Source organism: Pan troglodytes, chromosome 2 (assembly GCF_028858775.2).
Source record: "Pan troglodytes isolate AG18354 chromosome 2, NHGRI_mPanTro3-v2.0_pri, whole genome shotgun sequence".
In the NCBI taxonomy this organism is placed as follows: Eukaryota; Metazoa; Chordata; class Mammalia; order Primates; family Hominidae; genus Pan; species Pan troglodytes.
Window position 1 is genome coordinate 163,518,822 of NC_086015.1, and position 17,971 is coordinate 163,536,792.

At 36.3% G+C, this 17,971-nt stretch overlaps 1 protein-coding gene and 1 pseudogene across 6 annotated transcripts in view; one reads left to right on the forward strand and one right to left on the reverse strand.

Moving 5' to 3' along the window:
• Positions 1-17,971, reverse strand: part of IFT80 (intraflagellar transport 80) — a 146,980-nt gene that overhangs the window by 87,680 nt on the left and 41,329 nt on the right. For all 6 annotated transcript variants that reach the window (XM_063805243.1, XM_054680288.2, XM_054680287.2 and 3 more), the window contains 2 exon segments: positions 16,918-17,007; positions 15,439-15,576 (listed from right to left, as the gene is read on the reverse strand). In XM_063805243.1, coding sequence (XP_063661313.1) covers positions 15,439-15,576; positions 16,918-17,007 — 228 coding nt within the window.
• LOC129143456 (large ribosomal subunit protein eL33-like) lies at positions 1,558-2,453 on the forward strand (annotated as a pseudogene).

Consider the following 17,971-nt stretch of genomic DNA (forward strand, 5'->3'; position numbering starts at 1 on the left):
GGTCCCCACTTCCTTGCTGGCCATTCATAGTTTCTAGAGGCCACCTGCATTCCTTGGCTTGTGGTCCACTTCCTTCACCTTTAAAGCCAGCAACAGCAGGTGCAGCTGCTCTTACTTTGAATCTGTCCTTCTTCATCCACTAACCCCCAGCTAGGAAAAGTTCTCTGCTTTTAAGAACTCATGTGATTATATTGGATGACTGGATAATCCAGGATAATTTTACCATCTGAAGGTCCCTACCCTTAATCGCATCTGCAAAGTTCCTTTTGCCATATTAGGTAACACATTCGCAGGTTCTGGGGATTAGCATATGGGTATCTTTGGAGGCCCATTATTCAGCCAGTCATGAAATTGCATTAGGAAGAATATAGCAGTTAATTTGGGGATTATAAAAGCATATTCCTTTTTTCTAAAGATTCATATTTAGATATGAGCATAAACACATAAAATGATATTTTTACTACCTTTTTTTTTTTTTGAGACAAGTTTTCACTCTGTCACCCATGCTGGAGTGCAGTGGCGCAATCATGGCTTACTGCAGCCTGAGCCCAGGCAATCCTGCCACTTCAGCCTTTTGAGTAGCTACAACTACAGGTGCTTGCCACCACACTTGGCTGATTCTTTTCTGGTACTTTTTGTAGAGATGGGGGTCTCACCATGTTGCCCAGGCTGGTCTTGAACTCTTGGGCTCAAGAAATCTGCCTGCCTTGGCCTCCCAAAGTCTTACCACTTTTTAAACGTAGTTTGCGATTTGTGGTTTTGGCTTTCAAGGACTTATTAACAATGATTAAAAAAAAAAAAACCTAAATAATAATTTGACCATGTGACCATGTTGTCACCAAGTGGTGGTAGGAACTTGGCATGTGGTACTGGATTATTAAAGATATCCAAAAGAAAACATTTTAAGTTATTGAAGAAGTTGCTTTTAAAAAGAAAAAAATTACCAAAATAGGTGCACCTACCCCAACCTGCCCAGACACAACTCATTAGACCAGGCATGTGTACCAAACCTAAGCTGAGCCAGTAATCCCTTCCCTGAGGGAGCATTTAAAATTGGGACTAAGATTCTTGTCTCAGCCTTACTGCTCTCTCAAATAAAAAAAAATGTACACTTGAGAGTTGTTAACACTGGTCACTTTCCAGCACATAAACTGAGGTGGGTAAAAAAGGTCAATCCACTGGAAAAGAAAAAAAGGACCTGGACAGAAGCAGAGACAAAAGAGACAAAGAGAACAGGTACTTTCTGTGTTCTCCTAGCACTCCAGTTCCTGTTTCCTGAGGTCTGGCTATATCCTTTCCCTGGCTTCTGGAAGGTATCCCTGTATCCTTATAACCAATTCTCCTTTTTACTTAATGGTTTCTTCTACTTGCATCAACTAAAAGAAAACATAGAGTAAGTTTGAAGTCATAAGATCAGCCACACTTCTCCAGCACTGCTTGTGTTTTTCTCACTTCTGGCATACCACTGCAGTGTTGCCTCTTCCTATATAATAACTTTATATTAAAAAAACAAAGAAACGATCAACACACTAATACTTATAAGAGGAAGCAAGCAGGATGTCCGATGCCCATGGAAAAGGTATCATAGAATCGTGGAGTTGAAAAGAGAGAGTTAATCATTTAGCTTAGACAATTTATTTTGTAGATGAGAAATGTAAAGACCCAGAAGAGGCCTTTGACTTTGTAAACTCACCGCTGGAGTCTTGACTCCAGGCTTTACAAACATGCTAATGCTACTCTTACATTAAAACAAAATAAGCAATCATACTAAACAGCACAATATAGAGAATAACAATTCAGAATGTTTTATGAAGTGTTGATATATCAAAAAATGATACATTCCTTTGAGGGAAGAGACTATTTTTTTCCTTCTGTATTCTGTCAAATTGCTTAGGCATGCAGGTTATTTCCCAACAGGGAAATAAATATTTAAACTAAAAAACATGACTTGACTATAAGGACTTTTAAAAGTATCTCTTCAATGCCAACCTCACCCTTCTCTTTACTATTCCTGTATAAATATATTACATTGAAAGGATCCTCAAAAGGATAATCTTTGGCTCTTTCTGCCATCTTGGAGCCTGTGGAGGCCTGCTGGGAACAGGATGTCTAAAAGGGAAATATGCTGGAAGGCTGTGGTACAAGACCATATTTGCTTGCTCTAAGTGGGGTCTCCAGAACCAAAGGGAGTATGCAGCTCTTCTTAAAGTTGAAGGCGTTTATGCTTGAGATGAAACTGACTTCTATTTGGGCAAGAGATATGCTTATGTATATAAAACAAAGAACAACATAGTGACTCCTGGTGGCAAACCAAATAAACTAGAGTAATCCATGGAAAGATAATTTGGGCCCATGGAAACAGTATCGTGGTTTGTGCCAAAATCCAAAGCAATCTTCCTGCTAAGGCCACTGGACACAGAATCTGTGTGATGCTGTACCCCTCAAGGATTTAAGCTAATGAAAAGTAAATAAAAGTGGATTTGTGTTCTTGGGGGGGAAAAAAGCATAAACTTTGGCCAAGTTCAATAAATTCAATTCATAAAATTGTACATTCACAAAGTAAGTTTAAGTGGAAAAAAAATAGATGCAAAGTTTCTTACATTCATTTAGGGCACATTAACTGATGTTTAGGACCAGTTACTGCAGATGGTAAGTCATTGCAATTATTTTAATTGAAAAGATGAACAGGGAGATGCCTTTTTATTATAATGCCTAAACGAATATTCAAAGACAGAGAAAATGAGAATCACAAAAAAATTATCTCTTACACAAGCAATAGCACCACCTGCTGATAAATAAAAGCAACAATGTCAGTTAATTAAAAATGAGGCCAAGTACTTTGTATATTTAGATCTTTCCCCTTGGATGCTATTGTTTAATATAGTATAATTCATTAATATATTGTATAATTTATTTATAATAACTATGTTAATTTGAACATTGGTGCCCTTACAATTGGAATCAAGCATTTCTTAAAAATCAAAGGTAAAAATAAAATTTATTATGTAATATAGAAAACATTATAGTACTATGACTTTTAATTTTTATCCCAAAGGTAAATTCATTTGTACCTTATTTATTTTATTTACCATCCAGTAATGTACATTTAGTTTCTATATTTGTTTTTATATTTCCTGATCATCTCATTTAAAAAATGCCATCTCCTTTGCCCAGCTTAATTTTTATAGCACTCATTACCATTTAAAATATGTTACTTTTGCTTGTTTATAGTCTTTCATCTGATGGAATAAAAACTGTCAACAAAACAGAATTTATTTTATTTATTGATTTTCTTTAACAACTATGGCAAGTACCTGGCATCTAACAGACTCTCAATAAATATTTGTAAAAGAATTGATAAATATGAAAATAAATGAACAAATTAATATGCAATGCATTTTTATACTTCCTTGAAGTAATAGCTATGTCAAAAGTTTCAAAGCTCTTGACGGATTTTACCAAACTATCCTTGAGAAAAGCTGTACCAGTTAATGTTCCCATCAATGTTCTACAAGGAGCCCCATTTTCCCATTTCTGATGAATGGGAATGGCATAACATTGTAATTTTTATGTGCATAAAACTCATTGCTAAAGAGACAACATATTTTGCATTTCTGGGGGTATGTACCCTTCTTTTATCCTTTGCTTTTTTCCAATTCCAGAATTTCTATTACATTCCTTTTGTATAATTTCTATCCTTTTACTGGTATTTTCTATTTGTTCAGACTGTGATCTGTTTTCCTTTGGCTCTTTGAGCATATTTAAGATCACTGATTTAGTCTTTGTCCAGTCTCTTCAACAAATGGTGCTGGGAAGACAGGATATCTATATGCAGAAGAATGAAACTAGACCCCTATCTCTCACCATATACAAAAATCAAGTCAAAATGGATTAAAGTCTTAAATCGAAGACCCAAACTATGAAACTACTAAAAGAAAGCATTGGGAAAAATCTCCAGCGCTGGTCTGGGCAAAAATTTCTTGAGTAATACTCCACAAGTACAGGCAACCAAAGCAAAAATGGACAAATGGGATCACATCAAGTTAAAAAGCTTCTGTACAGCAGAGGAGACAATCAACAAAGTGAACAGACAACTCACAGAATTGGAAAAGATATCTGCAAACTACCCATCTGACAAAGGATTAGTAACCAGAATATATAAGGAGACCCAAAAACTCCATAGGAAAAAAATCTAATAATATGATCAAAAATTGGGCAAAAGATCTGAATAGACATTTCTCAAAAGAAGTCATACAAATGGGAAACAGGTATATGAAAAGGTGCTCAATATCATTGAGCATCAGAGAAATGCAAATCAACACTACAATGACATATCATCTCACTGCAGTTAAAATGGCTTATATCTAAAAGACAGGCAATAACAAATGCTGGTGAGGATGTGGAGGGAAGGGAACACTCATACACCGCTGGTAAGAATGTAAATTTGTACAACCACTCTGGAGAAGAGTTTAGAGGTTCCTCAAAAAACTAAAAATAAAGCTACCATATGACCAAGCAATCCCACTGCTAGGTATACACCTAAAAGAAAAGAATCAGTATATCCAAGAGCTATCTCCATGTTTGTTGCAGCTCTGTTCACAATGGGCAAGATGTGGAAGCAACCTAAGTGTCCATCAACAGATGAATAGATAAAGAAAATGTGGTACATATACACAATGGAGTACTATTCAGCCATAAAAATTAATGAGATCCTGTTATTTGCAATAACATGTATGGACATAGAGATCACTATGTTAAGTGAAATAAGCCAGGTACAGAAAGACAAATATTGCATGTTCTCACTTATTTGTGGGATTTAAAAATCAAAACAATTGAACTCATGGAGATAGAGAGTAGAAGGATGACGCCCGTAATCCCAGCACTTTGGGAGGCCAAGGTGGGTGGATCGCTTAAGGTCAAGAGTTCGAGACCACCCTGACCAACATGGGTGAAATCCAGTCTCTACTAAAAAAACCACAAAACTTAGTAGCCGGGTGTGGTGGCAGGCACCTGTAATCCCAGCTACTCGGGAGGCTGAGGCAGAAGAATTGCTTGAACCCAGGAGGCAGAGGTTGCAGTGGGCTGAGATTGCTCCATTGCACTCCAGCCTTGGCGAGAGAGCAAGACTCTGTCTCAAAAAAAAAAAAAAAGAGAAGGATGGTTATCAGAGGCTGGGAAGGGTCATGGGTTGGGGGAGGAGAGGAGGTGGGAATAGTTAATAGGTATTTAAAAATCAGAAAGAATGACTAAGATCTACTATTATTTGATAGTACAACAGAGTGACTATAGTCAATAATTTAATTGCATATTTTAAAATCACTAAAGGAGTATAATTGGATTGTTTGTAACACAAAGGATAAACGCTTGAGGGAATGGATACCCCATTTTCTGTGATATGATTATTATACATTGCATGCCTGCATCAAAACATCTCATATACGCCATAAATATCTGCACCTACTGTGTATCTACAAAAATTAAAGTTAAATAAGTAAAAAAATCAAATCTATAAAAGTAGAGAGTAGAACAGTGGTTACCAGGTGGTGCGTAGTGGGGAATGGGGAAATGCTGATCAAAGGGTATAAAGTTTCAGTTAGACAGGACAGAAAGTTTTCAAAATCTATTGCATAGCATGGTTAATAATAATAACAAAGTATTGTAAATTTCAAAATTGCTAAAATAGAAGATTTTCAACGTTATCACAACAAAAAATGTTATGTAAGGTGATAGATATGTTAGTTTGATATAATCCTTCCAGGATGTATACATATATCAAAACATCACATTACCTGTACCTCATAAGTATATACAATTATTATTTGTCAATTAACAATAAAACTTTGAAAAAAATAAAGTCTTTGTGTAATAAGTCCAATGCTGGGCATTCTCGGGGATGGTTTCTATTAATTTCTTTCCCTGTGAATGGGCCGTAATTTCCTGTTTCTCGTATGCCTTGTAATTTTTTGTTGAAAATTGGATGTTTTTAATATCATAATGTGGTAACTCTGGAAATCAGAATCTCTCTCCAACAAGGCTTGCATTATTGCTTGTTGAGGGCTCAGTTAACTGTCTATTTACTGACTTTTCCAAACTATTTTTGCAGACTGCTTTTTGTGTGTGGTCACTGAAGTCTCCATTCCGTTATCTCAGTGGTCAGCCAGACAGAGCCAAAAAGAAAGAAAAAAAATACTCTCCCACTCTTTGCCAATTGGCTCTGACCTAGGCACTCCTTTAATACACAGCCAGACCACCTACAACTCTACTTTAGCTTTCACTCCTTGTTTGTTCATAAATGACAGATATTCCAGTGATACAAGCCTCACATCCTCTGGTCTTTTCTGAGCATGTGTCTGGCCCTGGGCATGTATGTTACATTCCAGATCCCTCAGTATATGTGAGGACCCTCCAAAGCCCTTATTCGTTGATGCCACTCTGAGAGATTTCTAAGGCGTCAAAACAAAGACAAAACTTTATGCCAGTCATTCAGGGAACTATGAGAGGTCAAAAAGTGCAATTTGTGAGAACCACAACTTTTTGAGGACACTGTCCATATTGTGTACCCTGCCCCACCCCCACTGCACCACCCAATACACACACACCAGCAAGCCACACCAGAACCCAGGTTGCCATCATTTTAGCTACCGCCAGGCTGGGAGTGAGGGATAGTAGGCAGGTAAGCAAAAATGCCACAATGCTTTCTTACCAAAATTTAGCAGTATTTTTTTTTTAATTAAGCACTCCTTTGGTTGCTAGTGTTTTTTTTTTCATTAGATCTCAAAGCTCGTAAAAAATTGATTCTGACATTTTTTGCCAGCTTAACGGCTGCTTCAGTGGAGGAACCAATTTCTAGGGCTGCCTATTCCACCATTTTCTGTGACACCATACCTCTTCTGCTCATTTTTACTGAAGAAAGTTTTAAAAGCTTTATTGCATCTGTATAACTGATACAGAGTCAGAGAGAAAGGCTCACACTACACAAAATCATCTAAAGAGGAAGGAAAAGATGACCCAAATATACTATCCAACAACAATGGGTATACCTTTAGCCATACATTCAAAGACATGGGTACACAATTTTACTTACGTGAGATCATAGAGTAACATGCTGTCCTATAACCCAGTCTTTTTACTAAATAACATCACAAGTATCTTTCCAGGTGATTAAACATGATTCTTCTTCTCCATTTTTAAAGAGTTGAGGGTATTGCACTTTAGGTATATAGAATAATAACCAATCAGTCTCCTGCTCATGGACATTTATTTTAACTTTTCACTATTAATACTGTGATGAAAACTGATATGCATATATCTTTGTGTACTTACACAATGATCTCTTTAAAGAAAATTCCTAGAAGAGAGATTCCTGAGTCAAGGGATATGTGCATCTGACATTTGCATATGTATTATCAAAATACCCTTCAAAAACTCAAATCACTCTATATTTCCACTAATACCATATAAGCAAAGCAGCTCATTTCCTCCTGCTCAAGTGAAACTGAGGGTTTTAAGTCATTATTAATCTTTTCAACTTATTGGGTAAAATATATCATTTTATTTATTTACTTCTTTATTTTATATTTATTTATTAGTTAAATTGAACATCCTTTCATGTTTTTATTGGCCATTTACATTTGTCTATGAACTATTCATGCCTTTTGGCCATTTTTCTAGATAATTTCTTGAACAATGAAATTCAAACAGGTAGCTTTCCCACTCTACTCTGCCTTGAGAATCACTGCAGTAGTTTAGCATAGCTCTGAAATGTGCAAAGCTGATTTTTACAAACTCATGTTTAATTATTTAAAATAAACTTTTGATATATAAGGAATAACAATAGCAGAACAGCTGCTATTAGATCTGCCTTCTCACAGATAACACCTATGTACTCCAGACAAAATACAAAAACAAGTATTTGAACACTGGACACAATCAAAAGTAGGCAGACAGCCACTTTGGAAAACAATTTGGCAGGTCCTCAAAGAGTTAAACATAGGGTTACACTTGTCGTAGCAATTCTACTTCTAAGTATACACTCCAGAAAAATTAAAATATGTCCACACAAAAATAAAAACATGTGTTCACACATTCATAGCAGCATTATTTCTAATAACCAAATTTTGATACCACTAAGTGTCCATTAACTGATTAATAAAATGTATTATAAACATATGATGAAATATTATTTGTCTATAAAAAAGAATAAAGTACTGGATACATGGATTAATCTTGAAAACACGCTAACTGAAAGAAGCCAGTCACAAAAGGCCACATAATGTGTTATTTCATTTATATGAAATGTCCAAACTTGACAAATCTATAGGAAAAAAAGTAGATTAGTGGTTGCCAGGGACTAGGAATAGAGTAGGGAAAAATAGGGATTGACAGTTAATGGGTACACAATTCCTTTTAGAGGAGAGGAAAATGTTCTAAAATTAGAGTTTTGTAACGGTTGCACAACCCTATGAATATAGTAAAAAACACTTTTTTTAATTGGGTACATTTTAAATGGGTAAAATGTGTCATATACAAATTGTATCCTGATAAATTTGTTTCTTTAAAAAAGCAGCCAGAAACTTGAGTCAATGGTTGAAAGAAGAGAACAGGGCTGGGCACGGTGGCTCACCCTATAATCCCAGCACTTTGGGAGGCCGAAGCGAGTGGATCACCTGAGGTCAGGAGTTCGAGACCAGTCTGGCCAACATGGAAAAACCCCGTCTCTAATAAAAAACGCAAAAATTAGCTGGGCACTGTGGCAGGCGCCTGTAATCCCAGCTACTTGGGAGGCTGAGGCAGGAGAATCTCTTGAACCCAGGAGGCAGAGGTTGCAGTGAGCCGAGATCGCTCCACTGCACTCCAGCCTGGGTAACAGAGCTAGACTCCCTCTCAAAAAGAAAAAAAAAAGGAACACTGCACCTCAACTAAAAATTTGTGAAGAGCTCTCAAACACTAAATAGAAATTTGATAAATTTGTGGAAAATGCTAGGGTATAGATCATTCCTGGAGATTAGATTCTTATATATCTGATATTGAAATTCTTTCACAGAATCTGGCCCTGGATAAATACTACTTTAAGTTACAGATTATGAGAGAAACAAAAAGAAACAAGGGGCTATATTTAAGGGTAACATTTCCAGATTCAAGAAAACATGTAATTTTTAAAAGAAGCTTTGGCAAGTTTTTTTTCGAAAGAGAAAACATTGTGTGAGAAAAGCAGCTGACATAAGCTGACTTAAATTTTCAGGTCTAAATTGACACCATTAAGAGTAAGGTGGGTCAACTTACTCTAAGCTGACACCAGCAGTTACCATATCTACTTACTTGGTGAGAAGAAAAGGTGAAGAGTCTCAATAAGCGATGCCCTTCTTATCTTTCATCACACTAACCTGCTTTGACCCTCCAGACATTAGTTCTCATTACTAACAGCAGCCTGTTCCTGTTTTTAAAATTTATTACAACTATAATTAAATAACTGAGTGTATAATTAATGTTTTAATATATGTCTTATCAACAAGAAAGTAAACTCTATAAAGGCAATTTCTGCTTGGGATTCTTAAAAAAGATATGCAGAGGCCGGGCACGGTGGCTCATGCCTGTAATCCTAGCACTTTGGGAGGCCAAGACGAACGGATCACTTGAGCTCACGAGATCAAGACCAGCCTGGGCAATATGGTGAAACCCCGTATCTACTAAAAATACAAAAAATTAGCTGGGAGTGGTGGTGGACGCCTGTAGTCTCAGCTACTTGGGAGGCTGAGGCACAAGAATCACTTGAACCCGGGAGGCAGAGATTGCAGTGAGCTGAGATAGTGCCACTGCACTCCAGCCTGGGTGACAGAGCAAGACTCTGTCTCAAAAAAAAAAAAAAAAAAAGGATATGCAGAAAGTATTTACATACTTTTTTTTAACTCAAAATGCTCATAGCATTTATATCTTAGTGAGTAGAATTATTCCCCAATAAAGATGTATGTCACCAGGCAGGGCGCGGTGGCTCATGCCTGTAATCTCAGCACTTTGGGAGGCCGAGGCAGGTGGATCACAAGGTCAAGAGATTGAGACCATCCTGGCCAACATGGGGAAGCCCCACCTCTACTAAAAATACAAAAATTAGCTGGGCGTGGTGATGTGTGCGTGTAGTCCCAGTTACTTGTGAGGCTGGAGCAGGAGAATCGCTTGAATCCAGGAGGTGGAAATTGCAGTGAGCCGAGATTGTGCCACTGCACTCCAGCCTGGCTACAGAGTGAGGCTCCGTTTCAAAAAAAAAAATGTATGTTACCTGAAAAATAGTTTCCCATATTTTAACTAATACATATTTCTAAAATAAATTGATAGCTTCAAAAGACAACATTTCTTAAAAAGAGAAAGAAGGCTGAATTACATGATTAGAGAATCTAGGGAAAGCTAAATAAAATAAAGGATAAAGCTATTTTTTCCCCTTTCAAAACCTGTACATTTTATTTGAAAATGTACATTTTTTAAATGTACATTTTGAAAATGTAGATATGCAGAAAAGAAGAAAAATCACCTATCACCACTTATGACTAAATCACCAAACTCCAGACATAACCATTGTTAAAATTTGTTATATCATGTCAGACTATTTTTCTGTTCATTTATACAGATATATACTAATAAGATCACCCTATGCATAAAGTTTGTAACTACTTTTTCCTTGTGGTCATATATTTTAAAACATTTTCATGGTATTATAAAAGTAATTATCATTTTTAATAACAATATAATAATTCATTATAAGAATTATATTCCATAATTAAGTTAAATAATATCTTACTGTTAGAGATTTAGATTGCTTTTCATTTGTTAAATTATAAAGAATGTTCCACTAAGCCTTCTTTATCTTATTATTACCTTAGGATAAATCCTAAAACTGGAATTGCTGGGTTAAAGTATATGTTTATTTCTTGGGCTTTTGATATATAGTATCAAAATATCCTCCAGAAAGATTTGAACAAATATATATATACACATATATTATATGTATATATAATATATATATTTCTATATATTATATATATAGTATATATAGACATACATGAATACACACATATGCATACATACACACATAAATAACACATTAAGTAACTCATAAAAATCGAAATATTAAGTAACTCATAAAAATCTAAATGATAACTGTATAAAAGGATATATTACAGGGTTAATACAAACCTTGCAAAAAGAAATGATTGCATAAATGAATTCCAAATCCTTTTGTGAAAATACACAAGGCAGAAAATGAGCAAAAAAACTATTGATAATTCAATGAATGAAAGTTAAGTGTTTGAATAGTATTTACAACTAGCTATTCTGAAAGAATCAGTCTAGAACATTAAGAGATAATACCATCACACATATGATTCATATACTATCAACATTTTTGCTGCAGCAAAGTGGCAGACATAACCCAATAGTAATTTTTTTTTTTTTTTTGAGACAGAGTCTCGCTCTGTCACCCAGGCTGGAGTGCAGTGGTGCGATCTTGGCTCACTGCAAGCTCTGCCTCCCGGGTTCATGCCGTTCTCCTGCCTCAGCACCCGCCACCACGCCTGGCTAATTTTGTTTTTGTATTTTTAGTAGAGACGGGGTTTCACCATGTTAGCCAGGATGGTATCGATCTCCTGACCTCGTGATCTGCCTGCCTCGGCCTCCCAAAGTGCTGGGATTACAGGCGTGAGCCACCACGCCCGGCCCCCAACAGTAATTTTAAATGAAGAAGATGCTTAGAACAAGTCAGAAGAATAAATTACCTGAGATTTTTAAGAAATGTAATTTTTTCTATTATACTATTCTTTTTTGGTATCACCTGCATTATAGTTTGCTATTTCATCTCCAAATTCAAGGTATTTTTTCTACAGTAGACTAAGCATTGCCCATTTCAGGACTTAAAAGGAATATCAAGCATCTCACTAAGTCTTCCTTCAAGTGCCCTCTGAGGACAGCCTGCATAAAGACAACTAGGAAACTTCCTAAAAATACCACTTCACAGAGCCTCATTCTCTGAGATTTTGATTCTCCATATTGCAAATAGTGCCCAAGAATGTGTATTTTTGCAATACCAAGTGATGCTTATGAATGCTGAAATTTAGGTAACTTGGTTTACTATCGTAATGATTGAACAGGGCATCACATCATGAAAGGGCATTATCCTCAGGCGAACACCCAGACAATAAGGAATGGAAACTCAGGTAATTATTCTTGTCTCTTTCTACTTATACAGCAAGGATTTGTCTCCTGAACCTGTCTATTTCTTTCCATCTCCACTGCTACTTCCCTATTATTCAGGCCAACATCATCATTTTCTTGTACTACAACAGCTCCTAATTAGCCATCCTGCCTCTAGTGTACCTCTACTCTAATCTGTCCTCTATGATGATCTTAGAGTATGCTTCCCCAAAAATGCCAAATCTAGTAAGGTAACTATCTAAAATGGATCAGTGACTCACCATTGCCCATAAGATAAACTCCAAACTATTGTGGCCATACTAAATTCTTAATTTTTCTAATAAACTATGATTCCTCACCTTTGTTTATTCTATTCCTTCTCTCGAATCACTGTTCCTTTCACCTCAAAGCAGTATTTCCAACATTTGAATACTACCATGTTACTACACACCATCCATGGCTCTCTACTGACTAATATACTCAATTTCCAACCTCACTGTTTTTCAGCTGTTCAAAGAAAATCTTATATTAGACGCTCAAACAGTATAACCAGAACTGCTCTGGTTGCAGGTAGTGAGAGAGATCAGGGGCTCAACTCCCTCACCTCTTTTCTACCCCACAGCAACCCCAAAGGAGGCTCCACAGAACAGAATTAGATTTTAAAAGACTGAAATCTGGATTCTGTTGCATGGCAAACACTTTAGTCCATCTATCTTTTCTGTATTATCTCCTGGTATTATGCCATGAAAATTTTACAGACATTGCACAAAAAGTACCATACTCTTTTGTACTTGATTCACAAGAGGTTTCTTTTGCCTGTAACTCTCTTCCCCAACTTTGTCTCCTTGGAGAACTACTAATTCTTCAAGGCTCTGCTCTCTAGTCAATGTCCCACAGGCTGAGTTAGGCTCTTCCACACCTTTGCAGTGCTTGTATAAAAAACTTCCTGTATAGCACTTGTCATAATGTACTGTAAGTCTTATAGTCTAATTCTCCACTAGACTGTCAACAACTTGAGTAAAAGTCTTTATATCTTTTTCTTATTTATACCCCCAGTTTCTAGAACACTGTCTGATGAGTAGTATATATTCAATGTCTATTAAATAAAAGATAGATGTTAACATTCTAAATAAAACAACTAGATGCTTAACGAGGTAAACCTTTAATAAGTTTTTAAAATTTTAAAATATTTTAATCAAAATGACAAAATAAAATTATGTTTAAATTGGCTTATTAATAAATTGTTGAGTATCTACTGTGTTGTACAGATAATACAGAATTATTGAACTATTGGATTTTATAAACTAGGGAGTCAAAAATAATATACATGAAACTAAAATTGACAATGTAAGAATGTAATACATTGTGAAAATGAGACTACACATTCTATAGATTTAGAATCATTGATAGGGAAAATCAGAGGTAAAAGCTCCTTAAGTGATTAGATGGGATGATCTAACATCCTGATGTTGTAATTGAGAAAGGAGGGACCTAGCAGAAAAGAAATTAGAAAAATATACAAACAAACTTTAGAGTCAATGGAAGGCATGATCAAAGGAAGTCAAACTTGAGACAGGCCTTTAAGAATGAGTGGTTAAGAATGAGTGGAACTTGGGCTGGGCTGGGTGGCTCACAGCTGTAATCCCAGCACTTCGGGAGGCTGAGGTGGGTGGATCACTATGTCAGGAGATCGACACCATCCTGGCTAACACAGTGAAACCCCGTCTCCGCTAAAAACACACCAAAAAAACTAGCCGGGCATGGTGACGAGTGCCTGTAGTCCCAGCTGCTAGGGAGGCTAAGGTAGGAGAATGGCGTGAACCTGGTAGGCAGAGCTTGCAGTGATCTGAGACCGCACCACTGCACTCCAGCCTGGGCGACAGAGCAAGGCTCCGTCTCAAAAAAAAAAAATGAATAAATAAAATAAAATAAAAAGAATGAGTGGGACTCACTATGGTCTAAGACAGAAATCAAAGTATTCCATGAAATGAGAAAATGAGTAGGGATGTTAGTAAGAGGCAGGAAAGGTTCAAAAGCCAGTGTTCAATGTGAGTGGAACACACTTAGAGAGTTGTGGGGGAAAAGACTGAATGGATTTTATGGCACCAGGTTTCAAACAGCTTTTAAAGCCAGGCAGAGGACTTCATATTTTATGTGACAGAAAACAAGTAACCAGAAATCTTAATAGATTAAAAGCTCTAAAAATTCTGTCTTATTCTGCATTAGAGGCAAATAAGCCACAGAACAATTTTATGATTTCCCCAGTTAGGAATAGTATAAAACAGCCGCACTCAAACTCTTTTTACCACATAATGCTGCTGCTTTTGGGGTACTTCAACGAACAATTCATTCAAGTACAATGGGTAAATGCTGCTGAGCTTGGCTATTTCCCCAGGTTCTAAACAGAATTTGTATGAAGGAGGGCATATTCTCTTGTGAGGAAAAATTCTTGCATGTATTCAAATATGAATTCTTGATAAAGAAAAATATGCCCTTTGGTTATTTATTTATTTATTTAGAGACAGGGTCTAATTCTCATCGAGGCTGGAGTACAGTGGCATGATTATAGCTTGCTACAGCCTCCACCTCCTGGGCTCCAGTGAGCCTCCCACCTCAGTCTTCCCAGTAGCTGGGACCACAGGTATGCACCATCATGCCTGGCAAATTTTTCAATTTTTTTTATACAGACAGAGTTTCACTCTGTTACCCGGGCTGGTCTCAAACTCCTGGGCTCAAGCAATCCTCCCTCCTTGGACTCCGGAAGTGCTGGGATTACAGGCATGAAACACCACATCCAGCCATGTCCTCTGGTCTTAAAATGACTATTTTTCCAATGCACTATTAATTTCTTACACAAAATATGCAATCGAGATTTCGTATGAAACATATTGACAGCAAAAAAAAATAAAAGTTTATAAGCTTCAAGTCAGTGAAAGGTTAGAAAAAAAAAGTTTAAAACTGAATTTTCCATATTGAATGGGCATAAATTTTAATACTTTAACTACTTCATCCTTCACAATCATGCTCAAAATAATATTTTCAGAAAGACAAATAGTAGAGATCGTGCCCATTCTTCAAACTTAAACAGATTTTGGTCCCATATATCTGGAATTGATTGAACCAGCATATTAAGAAGACAAATCAGAAAGATTCAACCAGATGCATCCATTGAAAATGTTTTTTAAAGACTGAGAACCATGTGTGTTGTGCATTACCACATTTATGACAGCACATCTGTGATTGCTCACCACTATAACTTACCCCAGTTTTATCACACAAGCGTAAAGTATGAAACGATCCAACAGCAAATAATTCTCCATCTGGAGCCCAGGCAACTGAAGTAATGGGATGCTCATGAGGTTGTGAATTGTACAGTGGGCGGCCGTAACTATCCCATACCTACAAAAGCAATTTTTAAAAATCTTTTATAATATCAGGGAGAAGTTTGCAAAAACTAAAAGAAAAATAAATAAATAAAATAAAAATGTTTTATAACAGACACCACATAAAAACAAGTTTGTCTTCCAGTAAGGTAGTAAATAAAAGTTTAGAAATCAGCACTTTATATATTAGCAATTAAACGTCTTTACTATCACACAAGGGGAAAACAAAGCTGTATTCCTTTAAGCCTAAATGTCTCAAAAAGAAACTATTTTATAACATTGTCATAATTTTCAGATTTTACTAAATCTCTGAACATAAAATCTACCCATTTTAAGTCCTTTTAAATATAATAGTACATTTTGAAATGTTTAGTTCTTAGTTTTGTTTTGTTTTTTGAATTTTAGAGACAGGGTCTCACTCTGCGGCCCAGGCTGGAGTACAGTAGCATGATCATAGCTCACTGCAGTCTTGATCTCCTGGGCTCAAGAGATCTTCCTGCTTTAGCCTTCCAAATAAGCAAGGACTACAGGTACATGCTGCCATACTTGGCTAATTTTTAAATTTTTGTAGAGATGGGGTCTTGTTATATTGCCTAGGCTATTCTCCAACTCCTGGTCTCAAGTAACCCTACTGCCTTGGCCTCTCAAAGCACTGGGGTTATAGGTATGAGCTACCATACCTAGCTTGCTTACCATTTTGCTTAAATTTTTTCTCCCTGTAAGGGCTCTACCTACTTTCTCTAAAAGTATTTATTTCAATTTAATTGCCTCTAACTCTAGTTATTAATACATTAAACCTTATTCCTCTCTACAAATTATTTTGACCTGAAATTGATCAATATTTAGTAAACCAGCAGGGTTAATTTTTAAAAACATACTGAACTGACTTAAATTGAGTCACGGTAAAATTAGGGGCTATACTGATATTGTTACTTATTAAATATCAAACTCTATAGATCGATGAGATAGTCTTTCTTTTTCTGAGAGAGAGAGGGTCTCACTTTGTTGCTCAGGCTGGAATGCAGTGGCACAATTATGGCTCACTGCAGCCTCAACCACCTGTGCTCAAGTGATCCACTCACCTCAGCCTCCCAAGTAGCTGGGACCACAGATGTGCTCCATCACAACTGGCTAATTTTTTTTTGTAGAGGTAGGGCCTCACTGTGTTGTCCAGGCTAATGAGATAGTTTTTATGAAGTCCATGCTTTAAAATACCACTTAACATTATAAAATAATTTGCTAAATTACTGGAGTAAAAAGACATGGCTAAAGTAAAAAACTAAAAGAATATTCTTATATGCTAAGTACTTATAAATTTGATTATTTCAGCCAAGTGATAAATCTAAACATTACATACCTTATATTTACAGTCTTCACCAGCAGATAAAATAAGGTCATTGACTGAGTTCCAATCTACTTTTAAAATAATGCCATCATGAGCTTTCCACTGTGAGAAAAAAGAATAAGATATTAATTATAAGTTTAAAAGCACTTAAGTTTTTTTCTGTAAGAAATATATTTTGCCTCTTTCTAATGACTCCTTTGTCATCTTCTCAGGGATTCCTATCTTCCTTTTATAGCCAATGTACAATACCTCATTTGCTTGTTTCATTTGTAATTTACACTAATGTAAGCACCTAGCACCTAAGACATCCACTATATAGCCTCAAACCTTATGAATTTCCTCAGTTGCCTGGACTCCAGATGGAAAATGACTTGCTGCTGAACTATTTCAAGCCGGACATTTGTACAATAACACTGAATGAATATGTTATGTATTCCAAAAATGTCAACTGAATCCAAATCTTGCTTTCTCCTTCATATAGCAGATCCCATTACTGATATTGCCTTCATGCTTGTTTACTTATTTATTTAATTAATTAATTTATTTATTTTTGAGACAGGGTCTCACTGTCACGCAGGTTGGAGTTCAATGATGTGATCAGGGCAACTGCAGTCTCGACCTCCCACATTCAAGCAATCCTCCTGCCTCAGCCTCCCAAGTAGCTGGGACTACAGGGACGTGCCACCACACCCAGCTACTTTTTTTTTTTTTTTCATTTTTGGTAGATAACTCTTGCTAGGCTTGCTAGGCTAGTCTCAAGCTCCTGGGCTCAAGTAATCCTCCTGCCTTGGCCTCCCAATGTGTGGGGATTACAGGCGTGAGCCACCATGTTTAGCCCCCCTCAACCATTTTTTTTTAAAACTTGTGCACAAACATCTTTACTACCCTCTTCATTTCATTCTGTTCATCATATTCTTCTAAGTTTCATTCATTTTATCTTCATGTGTCTGGTTTACAACTGGACTACTCTGAGAAACTGCTGCTGTATTTACCATGTAACAAAAAGATGTTTTCCATAGATAAGTACATATTCTATACATTCATTCTTTGGTATACAGTCATTCTT